At 42.3% G+C, this 24,352-nt stretch overlaps 1 protein-coding gene across 5 annotated transcripts; it reads left to right on the top strand.

Moving 5' to 3' along the window:
* Positions 1-566: 566 nt before the first annotated feature.
* On the top strand, positions 567-24,190 carry mbd5 (methyl-CpG binding domain protein 5). 5 transcript variants are annotated; one of them, XR_011240341.1, is made up of 11 exons: positions 567-890; positions 6,600-7,186; positions 8,509-8,611; positions 9,866-10,037; positions 10,268-12,646; positions 17,104-17,318; positions 17,409-18,542; positions 19,082-19,155; positions 19,537-19,612; positions 19,734-19,881; positions 23,742-24,190. XR_011240341.1 is itself a non-coding variant. In XM_020102291.2 (10 exons), the coding sequence occupies exons 2-10, from the start codon at positions 7,074-7,076 to the stop codon at positions 19,794-19,796; spliced, it is 4,329 nt and encodes a 1,442-aa protein (XP_019957850.2). In that variant the 5' UTR covers positions 567-890; positions 6,600-7,073; the 3' UTR covers positions 19,797-23,349. The 5 variants fall into 5 exon arrangements, 3 of the variants coding, with proteins under 3 accessions (XP_019957850.2, XP_019957851.2, XP_019957849.2); XR_011240340.1 differs by lacking the exon at positions 23,742-24,190 and adding an exon at positions 22,588-23,349; XM_020102291.2 differs by lacking the exon at positions 23,742-24,190 and having other exon boundaries at positions 19,734-23,349.
* The last annotated feature ends 162 nt before the right edge of the window (positions 24,191-24,352 follow it).

Genomic DNA, 24,352 nt, shown 5'->3' with positions numbered 1-24,352 from the left:
ACGATAACATCTGCATTTATTTCTGAAAAATACAAGATATTATATCACACTGATAAAATGTGCTTTTCCAGTGACGTATAACTATAATGCATATTTCATATTAAAGTGTGGTTGAAACGAAAAGGAAACCTCTGTTGTAAAACTTGTACTGCTGGTATGTGTCCGTTTGTTTGGAGTGGAAATTATGAATTGATTAATCTACTGTATTTGTGCAATATGTATGAGGTATTGAAATAAACGTATACATATATAGACTGTAATAACAATAATAATACAAAAAGTAATTTAGTGATATCTAGTGGTGAAGTTGCATGTTGCAGCTGAACCCTCACCCTCCCCTTCCAAAAAACATAAAAACTCAAAAGGTGTTTAGTTTTTCCAGTCTGGGCTCCTGTAAAAAACATGGCGGTCTCCGTAGAGAGGACCCACTTGATGTAAATATAAAATATCTCAATATAAAGGGTGAAGAAAATAATTTTGATGATTACACATTAGTGAAAACATCATGAGGAGATTATTTTATATTCAACTTCTGCCAATAGATCCCTTTCACCTAGATCTCACACACTGGACCTTTAAGAGTTTTTGCAGGACATAAACAAAGATCCAAAGTGCTTCACGTGTTTATACTGTTGTTTCGAGTACTTCAACTGTAAAAACATGAAGTACATTGAGCTGCCAGTACTTTTTCCGGAGGTAGATGTTCCTGTGGGGCCTGTGATCGCTGCCTGTGGCCGCGCAGGGTTCATGTGTCACCGAGGATGAAGAACGTGCATCACCTCGCTCCCATCTGCAGGCTTGCTCCTGCTCGGGCGCATGCGCAGTGCGGCTCTCCATCATTCCCAATCTCCCAGTGTAGGAGAACCAGCGGAGGCAGGAGGACTAATGGGGTAGGCTTCTTCTTCTTCTTTCTCCACCGGGCTCACAAACAACACTGTCGCTTGCTCGCCGCACGGTTCCAGCAGCGGGACGCGCTCGCCGGGACGCCCGGGTAAGGACGCGCAGTCCCCGGGTTGATTTGACGCAGACAGAAACGTTAGTGTCTGAAAAGCGCCTCTCTCTTCTTCTTCTTCTTCTTCTGTTTCGCTCTCCCCCTCTCTCTCCCCCTCTCTCTCTCCCTGCGAATGCAACGGGTTTGCACGGCTACTGCTAGCTAGCATGCTAGGCTAACCCGTGCTAACTCAGCCTGGGCCCTGGCCTTGCCTTGGCCCCCTTGGCTCCGAACCCCTGCGCGGGCCTAGCCGCTTTTCACTTCGACAATTTGAGCTCGGAACGCGGACCGCGGGCCCCTCGGCGTGCGCGGCTTCCGCTGCGGTTCGCCAATTGAACGCTAAAATGTCGCTAGCGTAGCCGAGCTCGCCCTCCTATTCATTTTCGTTACAACAAGCTAGCTGGCTAACTAGCTATCTAGCTAACGGGAGCTAGACAGCTGACGCTTGGTATGCTAACCCCCAGCTATTTCAGAGGCTGTGTCCAATGCATCAAAAAGCCCAGTCAGACAGGACACATCTCGCTTGTTGACACGGTCCATTTCCAACACGGAGGCCCACAGGCGATGGGGCTTGAGCTGCACGTCTCGCCCGGTGTTCAACCGAACAACCTCGAACGCCACACGGTTGTTGCCAAAGCCTTAATAAAGCAATACTTGGCACAGTTGATGGGCAGCTAATGGTCACCAAGCTAATTAGCCCATCATCCAACGCTTAGACACCTATGGTCGCTTTGGTTGTGTGCACAGGCTGGCTGTCATGCTCTCCAGCTTCGGTTGGGGGGATCATGTCCTGGCGTCTTGCTCGCCAACTTGTACAGCTGTCAACTTTGAAGGCTGCTGCAGGACATTATGGCTCATTTACCCTTTAAGCTAGTCCAAGCTATAGCATAGGGTTACAACAAGATGGGAATGCTAGGTTGAGAATTAATGGCTTTAATGTAGCTTGTTGCAGAAAGAGCAGTGGTAGATACCTTGTGATTTAATGAGAGAACACCAGGTCTGTTTTACTTTACTGCAGTTTTGTCGTGTATTCCCTTTTTTAATCATGCTCCACAGACTGTACATGCATTGCTACCTGCTCTTAACCCCTGCTTTATTTGACAGCATATGACAGACCCTCCTCCCAAAGCATTACATGCATTTTCATAGATCTGATCACAGGTAAACAGCTTTAAACTCGGATTTAAATGCATAGAAATGCACTAGGATCCATGCTCAGTATTGCACAGCGGCAGCTGTGGCTGTAAACATCTCACTTTGTGCATCATACATGGAAAACCTCCTGAACACTGTCCATATTCAAGGTGACGGCAACATCTTTAATTTATCTGTGTGGCTGACACAAATTATTATTTAATTTATTATACTTTACTGTTTAATGGCAGATACAAATCGAATCCATAAATAGTCCTTTGAATGCATCTGAGATAATGTCTGATTCTTGGTCTGACCTGCCTGCCTCTCTCAACTGGCTCTAAACTCAGGCTTTATAAGGATAAACATAATGTTGGCTGTGCGATGAATTAACCAGACATTAAATCATGTTAAGACTTGGACCAGTCTGAGGCACCTTCCGGGTCAGCGCATTTTTCTTGTCTTTTAAGGTCATAGTGGACTGAGATTACGCTCCCTTGATTTCTGCAGGCCTGAGAAATATTGTCCTCTCACCGTTATTGTTTTTAATCGTCATTTTCCATTTGACAGACTGTAAAGAATTAAGGCTCACCATCGGCACAGGGCTAGGTGGAGAACTCACAACAACCAAATTGTGTTAAGTTTCAGTTGTGTCTCTTGTGCGGTCGCTGTTTCTGATCTGCGTCACGAGTCGGTAGTTAAAGTTTTTCAGCCACTGCATCAGCTAGTTGATAAAAGCTTGATTCCTGTTGTGGTCAGTGAAGTGAATTCTGGGTTAAATAGACAATGTGAATAACAGGCTTTCCGCTCCCATGATCACTTTGAAAAGAAAGAGCTGCTATGATGCTTTTATTTCACTGTAAAACATGCAAAACAATATCACAGTGAGAACCACTTTAATAATACTAGGTCATAAGAGAACAAAGTACTACTTTACCATGAAATGAAAATGCACACAAGCTACTTAGTCTGATCATATTTTTTAAAATTTGGACATAGATTTTGGATGAAACACTTTCATTTACATAAGCTGCCATCCTTAATGGACCGCAAACTCAGTTACTCAAGAACCTTTGGCTGTGTCTTCCACTCATCATTTTGATGTGATTTCTTTTTTGTTTGGTTTTTCATCATTTGTTTTTCTTTCTTAGACTGCATTGCTGTAAGTCTCCAGTGCCTGTGTTTGTATTTTTCTGCATTATCTCCTTTTTTTCTGCAAGTCTTTTGCCTCTCACGCACTGCTTGGATGAAGTTTGCAGCTGGATTGTTTCCAATCTGCGTTGCTTTACCCCAACACATGTGTAAAAACTGTTTATTTTCCTCCAAAATGTGTTTCTAGCAGTGCTGCATGTTTTTCCTTTATGAGGGAGGTGCAAAATCATCTAGATTTTTCTTGATTTTTCAACTTTCACCTATCAAATACATCAGATTTACCTTCTCAGGCCCGCAAAAACATGAAGCTCACACCGTTTCGGTTGTCGTGTCTCAAATTCATAGACATCAGTGACATTGTCAGGCTCCACATTTCTCTCCTTTGTCATTTATTAAAGTCATTTCTCCTTTACATCGATTGTGATGGAGGGCAGAATTATTGCAGCAGGGTGGCTTTTTATGATGGGATTAATTTCAGGATGCACTTCTGATTTATTTCCAAATCCTGGCCATATCTTGTTTTGTTTTTTTCTTATTGATACAGCTGACATTTTTCTTTCTTGGTTAGTAATTTAGATGATCTGTTGCTTTCACTTTAAGGATAATTGTATCATAACTTCCTATAAATATTACAATGTTGATTGTTTTCAACCTGCTCTTTGCCTCATAAGCGTTGCTCTATGTAACAGCAGAATAATCTGCAGTGGAGCTCTGCATGTAATTTGTTTATTTCGGCGTCACACATTGTACAAGAACAGGATGTCGGTTAATCAAGTTCCATATTTCTGGCTAGCACAAAACAAAATAATTTGCATGGCATTTGATGTCCTCTGTGCCAATGAGGCTGAAGTATAATTCGTTTTTGAAATGTATTAATCTGGCAGAAATGTGTACAAGTCATTGATATATCAGCCAGTGTATTTGTTGTATTGTTAAATGCAGTTTTATTGATATTAACCTTAAAGAATACACATGGATTTCATTTGAAGAAAGTTTTGAATTGTTGGAGTTCATGCATCGTTGGCACCTGTGCAACACCCATGCACACACATTTATCATACGTGATCAGTATGGAACAATTGTGGCCTGCAAATATGTTTACATCAGCGTAACGTACCGCATAAAACACATCGCAATTGTCGGGATTAATCCCAAGCATACAAATCACAGTTCATGTGTCCTGCATGTGGCATGTCCTTTGCCGCTGTAGCCCCAACATGCAGTTGTATTTGTGACGGTGGTGGACATAACCCATGTACATTGGTAAAGCTCTGTTGTTGGCCCTTAATGATAAACCTTTATGTTGAAAACATAGAAAAACCTAGCACTCTAAAATAAAAATCCATGTTATAATGTTTTTGGTGCAGAAATAATTGAATTACTTTTCTGAACGTTCTTACGTATCCACAATGTCCTGAATTTGACCACCTCTCTGCTGCTGTCTTGTCTTTTCTTGATGCTGTTAACAATAAAGAAAAAAAGGCCAAAAGTGTAATTTTCACAAAGGAAACATCAGTCCACAGTAAAAGGTTAGAGATTAGAAAGTACTGTCAGTAATTTGCACATGGTACTTGTTGAGCTATGAGTCAGAGAATGTGCTGGGAAAGATGATTTGAGTTTTTAATTTGTGCTTTTACATGGAGGAGTGTTGGGTTTGTCAGAGATAAGATCCTCTGTAATTTTTCAAACAGAAAAGACAAAGTACTGAAAAGTACCCTTAAAGATGGAGGTGAAATATTTCTCCCCACCACAAACACCAACGCTGCACTAAGCACTTGTTGGGGAAAATAATTTGTTTTTACCTCCGAAGAGAAGACAACAATTAGAATTATGTTTTCTGTTACCATTGCATTTTCCAAACATGGAGTGTGGGAAATGAGATTTTAACGATGAGGCGGGTGCTCTGTTAGGACACTGCATGCCTCTCCTGAGATGATGAGGTGCCACTGTTGCTGTTGCGTATTTCCAGATAAACAGTAGACACTAAACTGCTGCTTCATTCTCACCGTGCCACGGCCTTGCCCTCCTCGCCTGTCCTTCTTCTGTGGTGGTGTCGCTGGGGTTGGTCTCAGCCACTCACAGGGCAGTTATGAGTCAGCAGCAGCAGAGAGGAGGCTTTACATGATGCTCCATCTCTCACAGACTGAATTCAGCCTGGTTTACTAGTGTTTGGACTTCACTGTCCGAGAGACAGCCAATAATGCTGTAAAATAGATTTGTATTCCTTAAAGTCATATTTTGACAAGACCTGTCTTCATGACACAGCCCTAATGCCTAAATGGGTTATATAAGCTTTATTGCAGACCTGCACACTTCCATGAGATATGTAGTAAGGGACTTCCTTAGCAGATCTGTAGAATTGCTATTTGGGGCAATTGTTGTATGTGATTTGTGGCTGAGTCCCATATGACAAAGAAATTTACTCATAAACAAAGCAAAATGGAAACATATATCCCCATCTTTTCTTTATTGTTCATTCTGTAAAACAACATTTGTCATGTCATGTCTGTGAAAGACTCATATCGGCCAACTGATAAATAGCTTTGACTGTTACAAAGTATAAGCTATAACGTGATATTTGAGAATCTAGTTTATTCAAATCACAGGAATAACTTTTCAATTGTGATTTAGGGACTAATAACCAGATAGGAGTGATACTGACACTAATATGAACAATAGTTATTAACCACTAAACCGTGGAGTTTCCTCATTGCTGAAGGGTTGTAGGTTTTTAATCACACATTTTACTGCACTGACATTCATTAACCCTGCCTTCACTCATTTTGCCCCCAATGGGAGTTGTGCTGTGGCAGAAGCCATGGACGTAAACATGTAAACAAGACAGTGAAAGTAAAGTTAACTTCATCTCACTAGTTCTATTCTATTGTCCAGTGAATGTATTCGAAATCTGGGGGGGAAAATCACACATTATTTCATGATCTATTAATCTGCCGTTTGGATTTATCCGTAGCCGCTGTGCTCATCACGATGGTGATTTAATCCTTTTTCCCCACCATACAATTTAAACTGGTGAAAAACATCAGCAGCTCATAACAAGTGGTTGTATTGAAAAAAGAAAGATTTTATATAAATAATGTCATTGTTGTATGGACTGCTTCTTCGTCAATAATTTGCTTTTTTTTTCCTTTCAGAAGGACAATGTAAATAATTGGATTTTAATGAAAACCTTGTCAGAAATTGAAGGAGCTTTTGTACAATTTATGTCTTATGTTCTCAGAGCAGATTCAATTATTGACTTAGACTCTTGCAAAGAAAATTGATGGCATTAACCATTAATTTCTTTTCTGTTCTCCCCTCACAGGAACCATGGGAATACCACTGCCCAACTGCGATTGGGAACCGATATGTTGAACATATTTTACTTGTCCGACTGAGGGACGGATTTCTCGGCGGCAGAAGACAAATGATAAAAAAATTGTAAAGCACAGTGCGCTCCAACTCCCGATCCTCACCTTTTTAGCTGGATGGCTCTGAATGACAAGATGCAGTAATGGAAGTCCATGGGCAATTCAGCTCTGTAGCCATGAAGCAGCTCAAAGGGTAGGGTCTGCCGTGAGCTCGCCTCACCCTACCCGACCACCCTCTCATCCACCACCCCATCAGCTCCACCCGAGAGCAAAGTCCCACATTAAAGCATAACCCTGCAGCTCTTCCCATCTCCTCAACCCACCCACCACCACCGCTTTGGAAGTCGAACATGAAGAGCATTGCGAAGACACTGGTTGATGTCTGATATATATACCTCTGCGGAGTAAAGCGTAAATCCAGTGGAGCAATGAATGGCGGAAAGGACTGTGAGGCAGGAGATGAGAGGCAGGCCGCCCCTGTCCAGGTCCCCATTGGCTGGCAGCGCAAGGCACAGCGTGGCAGAGGGGTCATATACATAAGGTAAGAAAACTTAATCAAATCATTAGAGGGTTTGACAGCTGACTAGAAGTGTCAACAGAAAAAACCATCGGGTGGGAGGTGAATTGCAAAACACTCAATAAGCACGAAACCTAATATTTGTTGTTAACGTGCTTACTGTGCATTTTACACTGTATCAGAACGTGATCAGAAGGTCACTATAGATTGATCAATAATCTTTGCAGGTTAAATTGTTGTTATTCAGGTGTACAATTAGGTCTGTTATTATACCACAGTGTCTTGTAACAGGTGAAGTGCTGCTCATGTTTTCACAGATAGGAAAATAACTTTGGCAAATTCCTCCAGCCTATCTCCCCCTTAATAAACCAGTCATTTTGTCACATAATTCACTCAGCTGGTGGAACAGGGCGCTTTGACTGAGTTGGATCTTTGACGGTTCACTGTGCCATGTAGACCTGAAGTTGTCCTTCCTGGCACATGAACACCAGCACGTGTATTTACCAGCCACAATGAACTAAAGCACTCAGCTGGTGTCAGGTTTATTTTGGGCGTTGGAAAGAATCCTGTCTACTTCTGTGACCGTGGCCTGGTACTGTCACAGCACACTTTGTATTTGCTCATATTCACAACATTTTCAAATGTCCATTTTCTGCAGGGATGTGCAACTATACATCCTGACAGGGATATTTTCACGGCAACTGTGAATGATGATTCAGTCGCTGGTTATTGTGTCAATTTTTCAACCCATGGTACAGACTGTTCTTTTTTCATTTGTGGTAGGTTTGAAATGTTCCATGATTTTTGGGGGGCAACAAAACATGTAATTTCTCCTGTTTTTATTGTAAGACACCATCAGGATGTTTGGTTTATTTTGATAATTGATTGTTATGTGTCGTGCCTTAAAAAAACCAAATAAAAATGATTAAGAAAATTGAGGAATAATTTTCTCCACATTCTATTATTCATGAATGCAAGGGTTAGAGTGATATTGTGATGTTTCGATAAAACATTACTTAAAATACAAATGACATGCTCCAGTCACTGCCAATCTGGCACAAGCCTTACCCTCTTCATCACTACTGAAAATATTTGTAATACATTAAGATTTCATGTGAATTTTATACTGTGTTGTGTTCATGGTCTCAAAAGTGGCCTCAAGTAGCATCTAACTGAACTAAAAAATATTTTTTTATGTTTGTAAGTTGAGCAATTCAATGTTAAATGGTTTCTATTGCAAATAAATGCTACAACATATGATATCACGGAAGGTGTGTTTGTGCTCTGGTCCTTCACCATCTGAAGTCTGTCCTCTGCCTAATGCTGTTGTGTTTTTTTGTGCGCAGTCCCAGTGGCTCGGTGCTGTCCAGCTTGGAGCAGGTGAAGACCTACCTGCTGACAGATGGAACCTGCAAATGTGGCCTGGAGTGCCCACTCATCCTCCACAAGGTAATTTTTTTTGTTGGTTGATTTTACAGCTTCCTCTCAACTTGGATCTCCAGAATATAACATAATTGATAAGATAAAGGTGGAAGTCACAATCAGCAAATGAAATTAAAATGGAAAATATGATCATCTCTTCACGAAGTAAAGGTCAGTGAAGCACATAGCTTGCAGAGGTTTTTGCGGTTTTTATTACAAAAAGTACAAAAACATGAAAAAATTGAATACAAGTTACTTGATGTTCCCTGACCCTTGTACAGTTTTAAGCCTTGTTAATCATGACATTTATTTTATTTTTCCAGCTACTTCACCATGTGTTGTATTTGGTAATTGCTTTTAAAATAAATAAACTGGTGTCCAAAGTAGATGTGATGACAAATCTGCTCACATTCACTGAGAAAGAACGTGATCTAAATGCCTCCTCAGTCGACGCAATAGTTGGATTCAGAACAATCGGCTCTCGACGTGTCTTGGCCTCAAGATTGGAAACATTACTTGTTTGGCATTCATGAACACAGATAGTAAGGAGGGAAAGAGATAGAGGGAGGAATGAGGAGCAAGTAAACATGTCTGTGAGTAGGAAATGGCTGACTAAGGTACATATGACTTCTGAAAGGCTACAGTTAAAATGAGGCTTTTGAATTTGTTGAAACAATCCCATTTCATATGCTCAGGAATCAGGATGTGTGAAATAAATTCACACCGACCACTTCCGCATGATCTACAAATGTCAAAAGCATCCACTGTATCGCATTACAGGGATTAATCCTACTGATTATCTGTGTCCAAACTATATTTGTCTCCAACACACCCTGGATGTCTGTCAGATCAGGCCATAATCAGGCTGATATCATCTCAGCTGTGAAATCGGCTCTATTGTTGATGATTTTAATAAAGCGAATATAAACACAGTTAATCCCAAACATTATCCTCATTCCATTCCTCCAAATGCTCCTTTGTTGACTCAGAATAGTGATTTAAAAAAAATAAAATTTGATCTTATGATTCAATACCTGATATTCAAAACTTGGCACTGGGGAACCTTGAAGCATCAATTTAATAAATAAACTATGCCACCCCTATCCTGGATCCACAGCATTCCTGAAGGTCCTCAGATTAGTCTCAAACCACTGATAAAAAACTTACTATTTTCGCTAAATTCATGATCATTGAATATATCAGCTTTTACTTGAATAAAGTATTCAGTAAAATTGACATTATTGTAGAAAAGAAAAAGAAAAAATTACTCTTGTTCCTCAGGTGTTCAACTTCGACCCAGGGGCAGCTGTCAAGCAGAGGACAGCGGAGGACGTGAAAGCAGATGAAGATGTCACCAAACTCTGCATTCACAAGAGGAAGCTTCTGGCAGTGGCCACGCTGCACAAGAGTATGGAGACACATCCACCTCTGACACTGACCAGTCCAGGGGGAGGTACGAGTACATGTAAATACAGATGTTACAACTCAGCTGACCTAAGAAAACAATGTTTCAGTCTGTTGGTGGCCCTCAGACACACAAAGTAAAACATGCTGAGGTATGTCAAGTTGCTGGTGCCAGCCCTTGTCGCTACTGAAGTTAACGGGTTAGCCCTAACCTTGCCAAATAATTTGTCAAATGTGTTTGTATTGCTTTAATTCAAATGTGCTTTTTTTTGCCTGTAGGTACATCACATGTGGTTGCTGCGCATTCCACGACTCAACGAGCAATAAGAAATAAACCCCACGACGGCCTGTCCAATGCGGTTGGCCCTGACTGCAAGAGTCCTTTCAAGATGATGATGGCAGCAGGACAACAGCAGCAGAGGCTGTATCCACCCCAGGAGATGGGTGGAGCCCAGCAGCCGGAGCTCTACTCTGTGTACCACAGGCCACAGAGGCTGGGTAGTGGGGAGCCAGGCCCCAAATCCCCATACAGGGCTGGGTACGTAGGCATGCTGAGCCCACCTCTCTCAAGTGCAAAGCTATATGGAGACGGATCTCAGTCTCCCAGTGCAGACACTCTGGGCAGCCCTGAGGGCTTTCCAAGGACCAATCCGTGTGGTTTTCCAGGAGCTGGCAGTCCTGGCTCAGCCTCCATCCATGGGAATACTAGGACGCCTCTTTCCCCACCCAGTGTGATGCTCCATGGCTCCCCTGCGAGCCAACCATCCTGCGCCATGACAGGAAGGACTAGCACGCCCCTCTCCCCAACGGCCACTGCCAAAAGCCCTGTCATGAACATGCCACGGGGCAACTTCCCCCCGGGTATGGATATGCCCCGTGTGGCTTTTCACCATAAAACACAGCAGCCTGTGCATCCGGTGCCGCCCACCCCTTCCATACCACCATCCTGTGCCCTTCAGAAAAGGCAGTTGACTTCCGAAAAAGACCCCTTAGGCATCTTAGACCCTATTCCCAGCAAACCAGTCAGCCAGCCCCCCACCAATGCCCCAAACCCCTCAAATTTCCAGCCTAACATCCACTCTCAGGTACCAATGATGAATGTAAACATACCCCCTCCTGTCATTGTTCCCTTGCCAAGCAACTTACCTTTACCCACAGTGAAGCCTGGGCCTGTGGGGCATGGTGGCCATGTTCAGAGGACTCAACAGGGTGGTCCAGCTTCTTCCATGTCCCCCTCACCTGTCACTTCCCCTGTCCACATGGCTGGGCCGGCCATTGGGAGAATGGAGGCCTCCCCTCATCGGTCACGCTCATCCTCCACCTCCTCTGATCATGGGAACTTTGCAATGCCCTCTGGGCACCAGACCCCATGTGGCACCATGAAAGTCCCTCCTCGTTCTCCCAGGTCCGCCATAGGATCTCCCAGACCGGCCATGCCCTCCAGCCCCTCCACCAACAAAACAGACCCACTCCACCAGTACAAAGACTCCCAGCTGTTGCCTGGGATGGTAAACTCTATTGGCACCCAGCAGCATGGTAACCCCATGTATTCTCCCACCTCTTCCTCCTCCTCCTCCTCTCTGGCAACCCCTAGCGCTTCCCAGAAGGGCCACCCAGGACTGCTGGGGATGCCCCTCAACCAGATCCTCAACCAACAAAACGCCACTTCCTTCCCTGCCAGCAGTCTCTTGTCAGCCGCAGCCAAAGCACAGCTAGCAAATCAAAACAAACTCAGCGCTGCTGGCAACAGCACTGCTGGCACGGCTGGTGGTGGAGTTGGTATCGCAGGCATGGGGGCAGGTAGTGGTGGGCACCCTGGCTCTTTAAGCAGCCCTCGAGGCATGGAGGGACACAGCACTTTAAATCCCATGCTCCCGCCAAACTCCACCATGCTGCTCAACACCCCTGAGGGCCAGAGTGGTCGGGCAGCCCTCAGAGACAAACTCATGGCCCAGCAGAGGGACCCTATGCGCAAACGGAAGCAGTCGTCAGGCGGTGCGGCTGCAAACCATGACAACAGTAACAACATGGTCTACAACATGCTTAACAAATCAGGCATGGGTGGACCCCACATGCCAGGGCCCAGTGCCACTGAGCAGCTGCGTAAAGTGGGGCGACTTGGAAACCTTCCCCCAAACACTTCCATGGCCCAGCTTCTCCAGTCCATGAGCTGCCAGAGCTCCCATAACTTGACTGGGAGCAGCCATCGTCCAGGTCTTAGCCCAGGTCCAGGGCAGGGTCCTCAAGGAGCTCCACAGCTGCACTACAACGACAGCATGGGAATGGTCCCTGGTGGCCTTCAGCAGAACCTCCATGCGCAGCAGAGACTGCAGGGTCCAGGAGATGCCATGCAGCACTGCCAGAACATGGATGCCTCTGGAGGCCATCTGGGCACACGTCCAGGCCAGTTCCCTGACATGATAGCCCAAATGCAGGCGTCCTCCATGAGTAACTGTAGGCCAGTGGGGCCAGGTGGTGGACCAGTGGGCCCTGATGGCATGCTGCTGGGACGCCCCAACACCAATCCCCCACCACTATCCCATCCTAGCCCTCATCCTTCACAGCAGAACCTTCTTCACAGTATGGGGCGGACTAACATGGTGGTGATGCCACATGGAGGGGTTGATGGAGGCTGTACACAGAGTATTTCTGAATCAGGTGAGATGTCAGCACTACAGTACATCCGGTCTGCTGATAGGGCTTAAATGCTATCACTAATATAATTTTAAAATGGCAACAAAATGTATTCCCGTGCCAGTCTCAGAGTCAGATTTGTACATTGACTGTGCATTTCCCCATCCCAGTGTTAAAAGTACAATTCACTGAAAAATAAAAATGCACTCATTTACTCACCACTATGTTGTTGGAGGGATGGGTGAAATGTTTGAGTCCACCCCTTGAGTCGTTTCAAATCAAATATGAATGTCGAGGCTTGTGGACACTTGGATGACACCACATGAGCAGTATGGAGGCATGTTATGTTTGTTCTGTTGTTTTATTACGTCTGAGGTGTCTGTCACCATTTACCTAATTATATCAGATTCAACTGCAACAAAGTTTACCCCTGAAAGTTTACCCCTGGACTCAAACACATCACCCACCCCTCCATCAGCATAGTGGTGATCAGATGATGAGTGCATTTTTATTTTTCTGTGAACTATACCTTTAAGCTACTGGTCCGGTGAAAATGTGGTTTCTACGGTAATGAGTGAACCAGAACCAAAGGATTAAGGTGATAGGCCCTGAGCCTAGACAGTGTAGCTGTAGCTCCAGCATCTTTGAGCTAATGAGCAGCCCCTTCATCTTTGGAAGCTCAGCTAATTGTCAGTCAACCAGTGTTTCTCTTTGTTTTATTTGTATACCGGCATGGTCAATTCTCAATGGTGTAAGAAGATGGAAATGGGATCTGCATCATGCTTTAAGGGAAGCACCCCAGATAGGGTGTTCTTAAGAGCTTCTCCCTGCTTGCTGGTCGCTATAGTAACGATGGACCCTGAATAGAGACCGGAGTGAAGTCTTTGATGAGGGTTTTGGCCTGTTTGTGTGTGTGTTTGAATGACTGTGTGTACATGTCTGCGACTACTTGTGCACTACAGTGTCTGTGCCGTTCTCTTCATTTGTGTGCATATGAATGACTTTGTGTGTGTGCGTGCATCCATGTTTGCGTTTGTTTTGAGAGCACTGAAAAGACCTAGATCTTATTTTTTCCCCCCACCTCCCCTGCCTGCTGTGGGACCGGATGATGGGTTTATGTATTCATCATGCATCTGTGTGTCCTCATATGGTTTATAATGGAGATATCACCAAGGTCTGCTGCAGGCCACCTGTTTTTATCACCTACTGCCTTCTGTATTTCTCCGAAGTCCAGTCATTGAAATTCAGGTGGTCCAGTGTGGGTCAGGAGGGGAAAAAAGTCATTAAAAATGTTGTTTTTACATTCATATATTTGATATACTCGATCAGTTTCAATAGCAGGTTTTTTAGTTTGTAATGATGGTTTATATATATTCCATATCCTTGTTTCTGAGGAAGCAAACATGGTCTAAAATCAAAGATTTGGGATTTATTGAGTTTAAAGCTTCAACTCAAGACTGTATATAAATTAGACAGTGAGAAATAAGGGTTGGCATCATGAGAAATTCTAACATATTATAAAAACCTGTTTGAATAGCATGCATCAGGTTTGTTAAAATGTATATAGTGTATTTATGTTGGTTTCATGCCATTTGAAGTAATCACAAAAAATTAAGAAATATTGAAGATTATTTTTCCAACTTAAGTTTATATAAATTTACTAATATAATAGTAAATTCATTATAAATGTCAGATAAGTTAATTCGATATAAATATTCATCAAAACTAAACATTTCAAAGACACCAAGGTTGTGTAACATAATGATTTTGTCCTAAAGTTACAGCACATGAATAAAAAGTTGTGGATTAATAATTTAAAACAAAAAAATCTGTTCCATTTTGTAAATGAATTCCTATTATATCTTTAATCAACACCACGTAATGCCCTCAAACCCCACATATTCTCTCACTTTAGATTAGGTTCTCGAGAAAAGAATATATGAAAATGCGAGTCATTTGTGAGTTTATTTTTAAAATGCAATCATTCATTTTAAGGAAACCATATGGGGGGAAATTAGTGTTATGTCACTGACCCAAATAAAGCCATGGCAATGTTATAATTTCTCACTATAGCTGAGCCAACATACAGGCACAACACCAGGAGGGAGTGAGACAACCTGTTGCATCCTCCTGTTGCTTGTTATGTCTGTTTTATTTTTGCTGCTAATCTCTTCCTCTGTGTTTTTCTACAAATATCTGGCATTTAATCCTATTGGAGCCGTCTACCATCTCAACTTGCACCCTTAGCTTGTTTGGGGAATTAACAACCATGTGTATTATGTTGATAATCAGTTAATTGTTTGCGTCACTTATCAAGTGAGATCCCCCATATCTGGTACATAAGCCTCCTCACAAGATTGAAAACTGACCACCTGCCTGCTTTTTATATAGAATATAGCTGAATACTTCTTTGGATGTTAACGGTCCTGTGCTTGGTTGCAAGGAATTGTGTTTTTATGTTTGCCTTCAGGATTTTTCACCAAAATTAATAGTATTATTTGAATTTAAAATGTGGAATGAATTTCATGCCTAATTTCCTTAAACCTGCATTCTCCTAGTTTTATTTTGCTTTCCCACCATTTCTGGTAAATTAACATTAGTACTGATGGTTTAAATGTGGTAATTCATGTATGTCTTTGTGTCATGATGTATCATATGGATGATCAGGGGGCTCTCTCAGCAAAACATTTCTCTGTAGTGCATCTCGTCGTCCAAAACCTGTCAGGGTTTTAAATTTTCCCAGAGACCATTTAGGATCTTCCAGTATGACCAGTACTGCAAATGAACCCAATTCAGCTGACCAGAATGACGACACAATCCCATAAGCATTAAGCACTTAGAGGCTCTCGGGATAAAAGACTATTTTGTCACCAAATGGCAGATGTTATGCTGCAGAGTAACTCTATGCGTTGTCCCGTTCTTGAAACTAATTTGAATGACATGTCAGGGATCTTAAGAGCACTGAAAGCTCTTTGAAAGTGGCCTTGTCAGTGGCTTCTTAGCATTAGCTTCAAACCATCTGTTTCTAGACAGCTAGCAAGCTTTGAACACCCCCCCTCCACTCTTGCCATCAACAAATACTCCAAAGTTCATTGTAACCCCCCTCCCAGACGCCCTGCCACCCAGCTGACTGCCCCCCATCCCCCAGCAGGCAAAAATCACACCACCCGACCCTCGTAACCCCCCTCGTCCCACCCACCCAACTCCCCCTAGACGCTTCCTGGCAGCGGACAGAACCACCAATCATCACTTGGTTCCCATGGCAACCTCCCTTGGCAACAGCCGTCACTATATCATAGCAGTAGCAGTGGATGTAGGGAGGAAGGGGGAGGGGGCTGGCCGAGTCATAGCTCTCAGCGTTGGAGAGGGAGAGAGGGGAAGAAAGACAAGAGGAGAAAAAAATGGAGAACACACACAGCTGCCCTTCAGCTACGTAGCATCGCACCAGCTGCTCCAGTCACTGCTCCCTTACACACACACACACACACACACACACACACACACACACAGAGCATTAGGCCTCTGAGATTTTGTATCTGCGTCGGCTTTGTCTCCATAACATTGCTGCTGGGCTTTCTCATTCATTGATACATTTGTGGCCTTGATGTGTTTCCTTCATGTTCTGTCCTCGTGTGCTCTGCCAACAGGTCTGTACTCTACATCTAGCAGCTGTGTGTGTCTGCTAGTTTGGGCTGCAACAGATTGTTAATGTGCAACTTTTTTTTTTGTTGTGAATGTCTCTGTTGAGAGGAACTCACCCGGCTTTGCTGTTCTTTTTGTAAGTGCAGTAAATCTGGAAAGGTATAAATTTCACCAAACTGCTCAGCAGACAGAACAGGGGTATATCATTGACTACTAAAAGAAAGTGCAATGGCACAAGCCTTTTAAAAACCTGTGTGAAAACAATATTTTTCTGGTATTTCTGTATAACTGTACTGATCACAGTGGAAATGCAGATGATGATGCACAATCTGCTCTTATGTACACAGATGTGTTATGAAATCAAGTTGGTAAAATAAGTATATAATACATTTTTTTAATTAGTTCGACCACCACACAGAAATTCTCAACTCTTGAGAAACCATGGATTCCAGTGAAATGGATGGTTTCATTGCGGTCCTATTTCATTGATGTACTGAAATCATTGAAGTGGTTTATTGACAAAAATAAATTGTGGGGTTTTTAATAAAAAATTGAATCTTTCAGGAGACTTTGTGACTTAGCAAATTTAAACTATGGGTGATGTTTCCATTTAATAGTTTCCTTTTCTGGAGAAAGCTGTTAAGAGCAAACCTAACGATAGGTCTGTTTCCTGCTATGTTTGTATTCTCAGGCACATGGATCGCTGACAGCTTTAATTAATTGTATTTCCACGTTCAAATATTCCTTTGCTCTCTGATTGTAACTTTACTATTTTATTGTTAGAAGAAAAAATGCTGCATTGACATCCACTTGACTTGTATGTTCCGATGGTTTTGCAGGAAACCCATCATCCCTTGGCTGTGGTGTGGGAGGCCTGCCACCCCATGTGAACAGAGGTCAGATGTACCAGCAGCAGGTCCACCAGGGCATGCAGCAGGGGGTTGCCTCCCACCCGGCCTACCAGGGCCAGCAGCACTTTTCTGACAACACACCCTACACAGACGGCAACATCGTCAATGCTGGCTCCATGGCCTGCCTCTACCAGAACTACCAGGTGGGATGAGATGCCTGTAGCATTTCAGATAGCATTTCAAATTCTTAAAAACAATTTTCATCATGTGTAACCTTGCTATTGTGTCCACAGCAGGGGATGTTGCAGCACCCACAGTTTGGGGAGGGGCAACAGCCCCAGGGAGAGGGGCTTCCAGGTACACCTAGCTCTGACAGGGGGCCAGGTGGTGGCCCAGAGTCGGTGGACGCCATCTACAGAGCTGTGGTAGACGCTGCCAGCAAGGGTATGCATGTAACGATAACAACCACAGTGAGCGGGACCACACAGGCGAGTCCGGTGCCTGCCCTCAGCGCCATGAGTGCCTTCACTGCTTCTATAGGGGAGCCTGTCAACCTCCCCCAAGCAGTTAGTGCAGTCCTGCATGGGCACCAGGAGGGGGAGGCATTACCCCAGCACACCAGGCCAAGGCAGGTGAGGCTAGGACGGGGTCAGAAGAACATGGATGCTGGGAAGAGCACTCCAGACGGCACTCCTGAGGCCAATGACTACTTCCGTTCTCCTGGCCGTGGTACTCCCAGGGGGCAGTGGGACGGGGAGACGCAGCACGGGGGAGGTTTTGACGCACACAGCAACAGCAGCACCTGGGGCGGCGAGGAATTTCTAGAGTGTTCGACCCAAGTTAGGAGTAGTCCCTGCATGGAGCGACCCGCCAGTTTGGCTCCTGCCCCGCCCTGCCCCACTGAGGGCTCCAACGATCATGGCCTGGCCATGGCCCACGAAAAGGCCTTTCTCGATGATGGATATCGCTTTAATAACTGCAGCCGGACTCCTGCAAACTACAAGGAGCGTCTCGAGCAGACAGTGGAACGCTGCACCCATATCAACGGTGCCACTCCCCATTTCAACACCCGTGGTTATGGTGAAGTCCTAGGTCCCCCACGGCAGGAGCTGACAGGGGACGACCAGTCACCCAGCTCTTCCACGAGCCTGGAAGGACCCCTGGCAACAGCCAAAGACTACAGCCACTACAACGGCCACTTCAACGGTATGGCGCCCAGCCCCTCGGACACAAAGAGCCTGAGCAGCGAGGAAGACCTGCGGCAGCCAGACTCTCCCTCCTCAGAGCTGCTTCACTACCGATCCAGGACCTTCAACATGGGGGAGCTGGTCTGGGGCCAGCTGAAGGGGTTCCCACCCTGGCCTGCCAAGCTGGCTGGGGACGAACAAGTGCACAGCGCTGCTATGCAGCTGCGGGAGCAGGCAAAGGTGAGAAATCAGTCTGGGACCACCTGTCAGCATTTTACTAGCCAACTTGAAATTTCTTTCTGAATAAGTCTGCAGATTGACGACAGATTTCTGTGACAGCAACTCCCCAGCCAGCAATGTTCCCTGTATTGAAACATTACAAGTTTTGTAGATTCTTGGATTACTGCAAATTGTTTTTCCATGTGTGATGCTTGTTTGCCACAAAGTCAAAATGAGAGAATAAGTTGTTTTTGACTGTAACCAAGTTTTCCTCAGATGGAAATTTATTGCAAGTTTGAAAAGTTAGAAGGAAAGAAGAAATTCTGTTCACTGGCCATAGCAGCAGATGGATTTCAAAATGCTCCAAACTCACCATTTAACTGGCCAAATCAAAATTTCAGAAAAGAAAAGTTCTGACGGCCAAATAAACTAGTGCACATGACAAACTGAAATACTGAAGTCCAAATTCTGCGTTGTTTTGTTTGGTGGGTAATTCTCTGTCTCCTGTTCAACAACCTTGAATGTACTCTAAGTTTGTTTTTTTTCTGGTGTCCATACAGGTAGAGCCAGAGAAGCTAAAAACACTAACTCACGACTTGGAGGCCCTTGACCGAGCCGCCAAAAGAGGCCTGAAGTAAGTGAACCTGGCCAGAATATGATGAAAAAACAACTTAAGTGGTCCTGAAATAATATTGTCCTAAGATCTGTAACGCGATTATCCAGCATCAGCTTTAACGCTGAATGTTCAGGTATCAAACAGGGCTTTTTCTGAACTGTAATTCCCACAATATAGTGTAGACATTTATCAAATGAAATATTTCCTCTTGATTTTTAAATGCATTCCCATTACAGACAAAACAAAAGTAAGTGGGTGTTCAGACTGTAGGAGCTTTACAGTCAGAAACCTGTTGGTTAATGATAAAAGTTAAAGACTGCTGCAGTCAAAGCGCCTGCAGTCTCTCTGGCCTGCCTCAGGCCAAATGTTAATAATGTAAATTGTAAATGTTTCCAACAGACCGGGGAAACTGAATAATCACTTGGAAGCTGCTATCCACGAAGCCATGAGTGAGCTGGATAAGATGTCAGGCACGGTGAGTGTTTACAACTTTCCTTGATCCTCAAGAGGGATTGAACATGTTTCTCTCCATGAAGGATTGTTTTCACTCCACCTACATGTCCAGCCTCCGCCATAATGTTTCTCCCTGTCTTCAGATCCCATCGAGGGATCGTCAGGTGAAGCTCCCGAAGCCCAAGAGGAGGAAGATATCCAGATAACATTGAATGTGTCGGCCTGAGAACGTCCTCAAAGCCTTCGCAGACTTGTCCGTTCAGCCTTGATGCGATCTGAGCTCTCTAACAGGTGCTACACATGGACTTTCACTGGTACATCGTTGTTCCATGATATCAACTTGACTTATTGACTGACCATAGAAGGTGCTGGAAATTCCAATCACCGAAACCGGTAGAAAGCAAAAAAAGAGGAAAAAAATAGAGAAAAGCGTCAAAAACGGTTGCAATTTGTCTACTGCTCACTGAATTAACTATTTTTTTCTAGTATAATATAGTAAAATAAACAAAAAAAGCTACAAGTATTACCTTACATATTTAAGAAAAATAGACAGTCCAAATATTTCTGATACATTTTCAATATGTATATAGATAATCCTGAAATTTCATGCTATTAAGAAATGTATGTAAATATTGTACAATGTCATGTACAAGCGTACCTAATGCACATTTTATCTTTTATTGTACAAAAACAAAGCAGAAGAAGTGTACCAATGTCTTGGTTTCTATTCAGAAATGCGGTTGCATATGGCCGCATGCATAGGATAATTAAGAATACAGCCTAAAGCTTTTATATGAGGAACTGTAAGACGTGCTGTTTTTTTATTTTTATTTAATTTCCTCCTTTTTCTTAATAAGGGAACAGCAGTGGAACAGGCACGAGTTTATGAGTTCTCCATTATTACACTTCACTCCAGTTGTGCTCATTTGTACTGATAAGATTAAAAACACAGAATGAACTTTACCAGCAGAAAGTGTTCAGCGTTAGGAAAAGACCCCCTGTCGGATCAAAGTTGGTAAATCTTCATCTGCTCGTTAACAGGAAATTCATGATATTTGACGACTTGGTTTAATGTTTTTTTCCAAAAAGTCTGGTTAGCAGGTGAATTGTTCCAGTTTTACTTAAAGAAAATTGGTTACCTGTCGTTTTGAGAAGGAAAAATCCACCCTCACACAATTATTACTATATTCAGTGTCATGTTGTGTTGTTTGAGTTTCAGGAGTTTGAAACCAGGACTTAATTATTTCCTAGATTTTCCCGAATTATTTTTGAACAATTCCTAGTGGTGGAGCTGAAACAGTTCATCTTCCACTATTTTGATAATGGATATAATCATACTCTAATTCCTGATTGACACATTGGAGGATTTGCAGTATTGTATCCATTGAATATTGTTTGGTTTTGAATTCATCAAAGTATAGCCAGGTAAACTTGTGTCTGCCAAGAACATATATGAGTGACTCTACTCATAGAGAACGTAAATATACTGCAGTTAATAGTACTTAATAGTACTGTGGCTACTGAAACAAGGTTCATCAATGTGTAAATGCCAGTACAAATGTCCTCTTTTATAGACTTGATGCACAAGTGGATATTTAAGGTCACAAAGTCCCTTGCAGTTGGAGAAACTATAAAATTTCTCATTTTCATTTTGGACACCTTTCTGTGAGATGATTTAAATCCTGAAATGCAACATAAAATCATTTCTAACGGTGGATTTTTCCTTCTCTGACAACCCAGCATCACAGGCTGCACTCGTTCGTTCCTTCTTTTGTGTCACTTGGCTGTTGTGATTACGTTCTAATGCTCAATTGTACAGTGACTTTTTTTTTTTTTTTTTTTTTTCCTCCCATGATTCTAATCATATTCGCCACGACTATAGCTTTAGGTAGAGTAACCAACCTCAGAGTGTAGATCATGGAAACAAACACTAACTCAAGAGCAGTGGAAGCATTTCTCACATTTAGGGGCCTTGTGTGTATTTTTCATTCTTTTTTTTCTTTTGCGTATTGTTGTAAATTATTTATGTACAGTACTTCATATTTATTTTAAGCTTTACAAATATGCTAGATGGCAATAATACTACCAAGAGTTGAGAACTCAAGCCTTATATGTGTATATGTATGTTTTTTGTGAAAATATCATGTATTCATAGTTCATTACAAAGATGGTTGTGTTCCCTTTTATTTAAGAAGTGAGCATTACAGTTAACACTTTGTTTTTACAGCGAGGCTTTACCAGTTTTTGTTACAGATTGTTTCATGGAATTCTCCGCTCCAGAAAAGACCATAATATTTATGAATATAAGTTTTTGCTGGTAGTAAATGCAGTTGTGAACACTAACAAACTTATCAGAAAAGTTTCACGCCGAATCGTAAATCGACAGCGACGCACAGGATACACACAGACTCACACATATGCCGGTGCTCCAGCAGATCAAGATCAACTACTAACCTGAAATCACTACAGAATTACCAAGTGCAATATTCCAATCGAGGGCAAAGATCAACCGTTCCAGAAACGCTGCATCTCTGATTTTCTTTTGTACACACCTTCAACAACTTGGGCTGTAATTTTTCCTCTGACGTGTAATCTGCCTTTTTTTTGGGAGGGGGGGGATGTGGGGTAGTAATTTATTTGTAGCTTTACACATTAGCTCCAACAGCGTCATGTTTTATTTTAAAGTGTCCAGAGGTAATCCAGCATTATCGAAATATCAGACACTCACACTAACCCTCCAAGATAAAGATCCCACTAATATACTTGAACTTTTCAGTTGAAATTAACTACATTTACTTCAACAGTCTCATGTTCGATCACCTTCAAACCAAATGGTACTCACGATTCTTCTGCTTCTCACCAACTAAAACATGAGAACGCTACTATTACAAAAAATATGCACAACTTTGAATCTTACAATTTCAACAGATCTTACTTTGCTTATGGGTTTTCACTTTTAACAACCTAAAAGTAATTTGTACTGTATTGTATTTCCAGATGACATCTCTCACTTATTTGAAGACGGATGACTTTGTGCTCGGACACTTTGCAAGAGAAGAGTTTCTGTTTTGAATTAGTAGCGGCAAAGTCTAATAACCTCAAAAATATCAGTTTCGCTCAACATGGATATTTGAGTTTTTACTGTTGAAAGGTGACGTTCGTTGTCGAGAAACACGTGAGCTCTTTCGGTAAAGTTCATTCTGCCTCTCCCCTGCCTCCCTTTTCTTTTTGTGCAATGACATGCAGGAACCCGGCCTTGTGTTGGGAACCCATGTGTTATGGATCTGTTATATCAGTTTCATGTTATTTGTGGTCAAGAGTTCAAAGCATTTTTGTGTTTGGTGTGTGCCGTCTATTTTTTTAGGTGTGAGGTGCGAGTGGTTTTTTTTTGTTTGTTTTCTGCTTTTTGAATCCCAGTTCCCTCTTCCACCCTTTTCCTTGTCAGTATTTTATTTTTTCAACTTGTAATTAAGTATATATTTTCTCACTAATATATACTTTACAAAAAATAGACCTGCGTGAAGTATGATGTGCACTTGATTGCTCTTGTTTCTTTGTTTCTTTTTGCATTAATGTGGGCTAGGGATAGTTTGTCAGTCCATTATTTTGAGATTGTTTGGACTTTTTTTTAATGGTTTGATGTAAGCAGCATTTTTTTGTAAATATTGTGAAACATTACAGGTCATGCAGTGATGTAACATTTTGAACAATGTTGCACAGATGTTTAAGATATTAAAAACATGGTCACTCCTACTTGAATAATCTGGTGTCATGTGTTTTTACATCTCCTGTTTCCTGGAGTGTCTCCAGATTATTTTAATTCTAACTGTTATCCAGTTTAAAATGTGATGAATCAAGAATCAAGCTCAATGAGTCAGTGAATCATTTAAAGGCAGTATTTCTTGTTGAACACTGCCCTCTAGTGGGCAAATAGGAGAGCACACATTTAATGTGGAACGCTGAATGATGATTTAATTTCCTTTACATATGATTATAAGGTATAGTATAATTTACAATCATATCATTTTGAATGAAAAGGATTAAATCAATGTAGCACACTTGTCATCATAAAAATACAGATGCTTGAATATTTTTATAGTTTGTAATTTATTATTATATTAATATATTTTTTTTTACCTATGCACTTTAAGGACTTTTTTGCCTGTCTTCATCTGTGTAAGGATGAAGATCATGCAACGCGATCAAAAGCTCCAGAATTGGACGTCATGGTGAGATTCAGTTGCAAGTTAACACTCTCTGCAAAATATGCTAATGCTAACTGAGGTGGCTTTTTGTTATCAATCCACTGATACTTGATGACACAGTTGAATATAAATACATTTGAATATACAGTTGTATGAACGGAATCATGTGTAAATGTAGGTTAGAATGAAACTGGTGTTCTCTGGTGAATGAGATGTAGGACCATAAATTAGCTTGGTTATAAACTCACTGTTGAATCAATGGAAATCATTTAGATTTTATTGTCAAAGTGTTGAAAGAGGAAAATATTGAGTCATAATATCACATTACATGGTTTAAAGATTTATAGCAAGGATCAATCTGCACTTAATGAGTTTTACTCAAAGTGTAAGTACCTCAGCTACAGTGCAGAGAGTGATTCATGAAAATAATTAATACAAATGTAGTTTTTAAGAGGTAATAATTCATTATTTTTCATCTGCTTAATGAAACTAAACTAAGCGCGTGCACACGAGCACCTCAGTGACGGTGCTGCTGATGCAAGTCACGGCAGCGCGCC

Source organism: Paralichthys olivaceus, chromosome 24 (assembly GCF_024713975.1).
Source record: "Paralichthys olivaceus isolate ysfri-2021 chromosome 24, ASM2471397v2, whole genome shotgun sequence".
Lineage (NCBI taxonomy): Eukaryota > Metazoa > Chordata > Actinopteri > Pleuronectiformes > Paralichthyidae > Paralichthys > Paralichthys olivaceus.
This window is presented reverse-complemented; position numbering and strand designations above follow the sequence as displayed.

Excerpts from the sequence above, each read along its gene's own strand:
- mbd5 (XM_020102291.2), top strand. The coding sequence starts at position 7,074 with ATGAATGGCGGAAAGGACTGTGAGGCAGGAGATGAGAGGCAGGCCGCC. Across the intron at positions 8,612-9,865 it reads GCCCACTCATCCTCCACAAG|GTGTTCAACTTCGACCCAGG; the intron begins GTAATTTTTTTT and ends CTTGTTCCTCAG. Across the intron at positions 10,038-10,267 it reads ACTGACCAGTCCAGGGGGAG|GTACATCACATGTGGTTGCT; the intron begins GTACGAGTACAT and ends TTTTGCCTGTAG.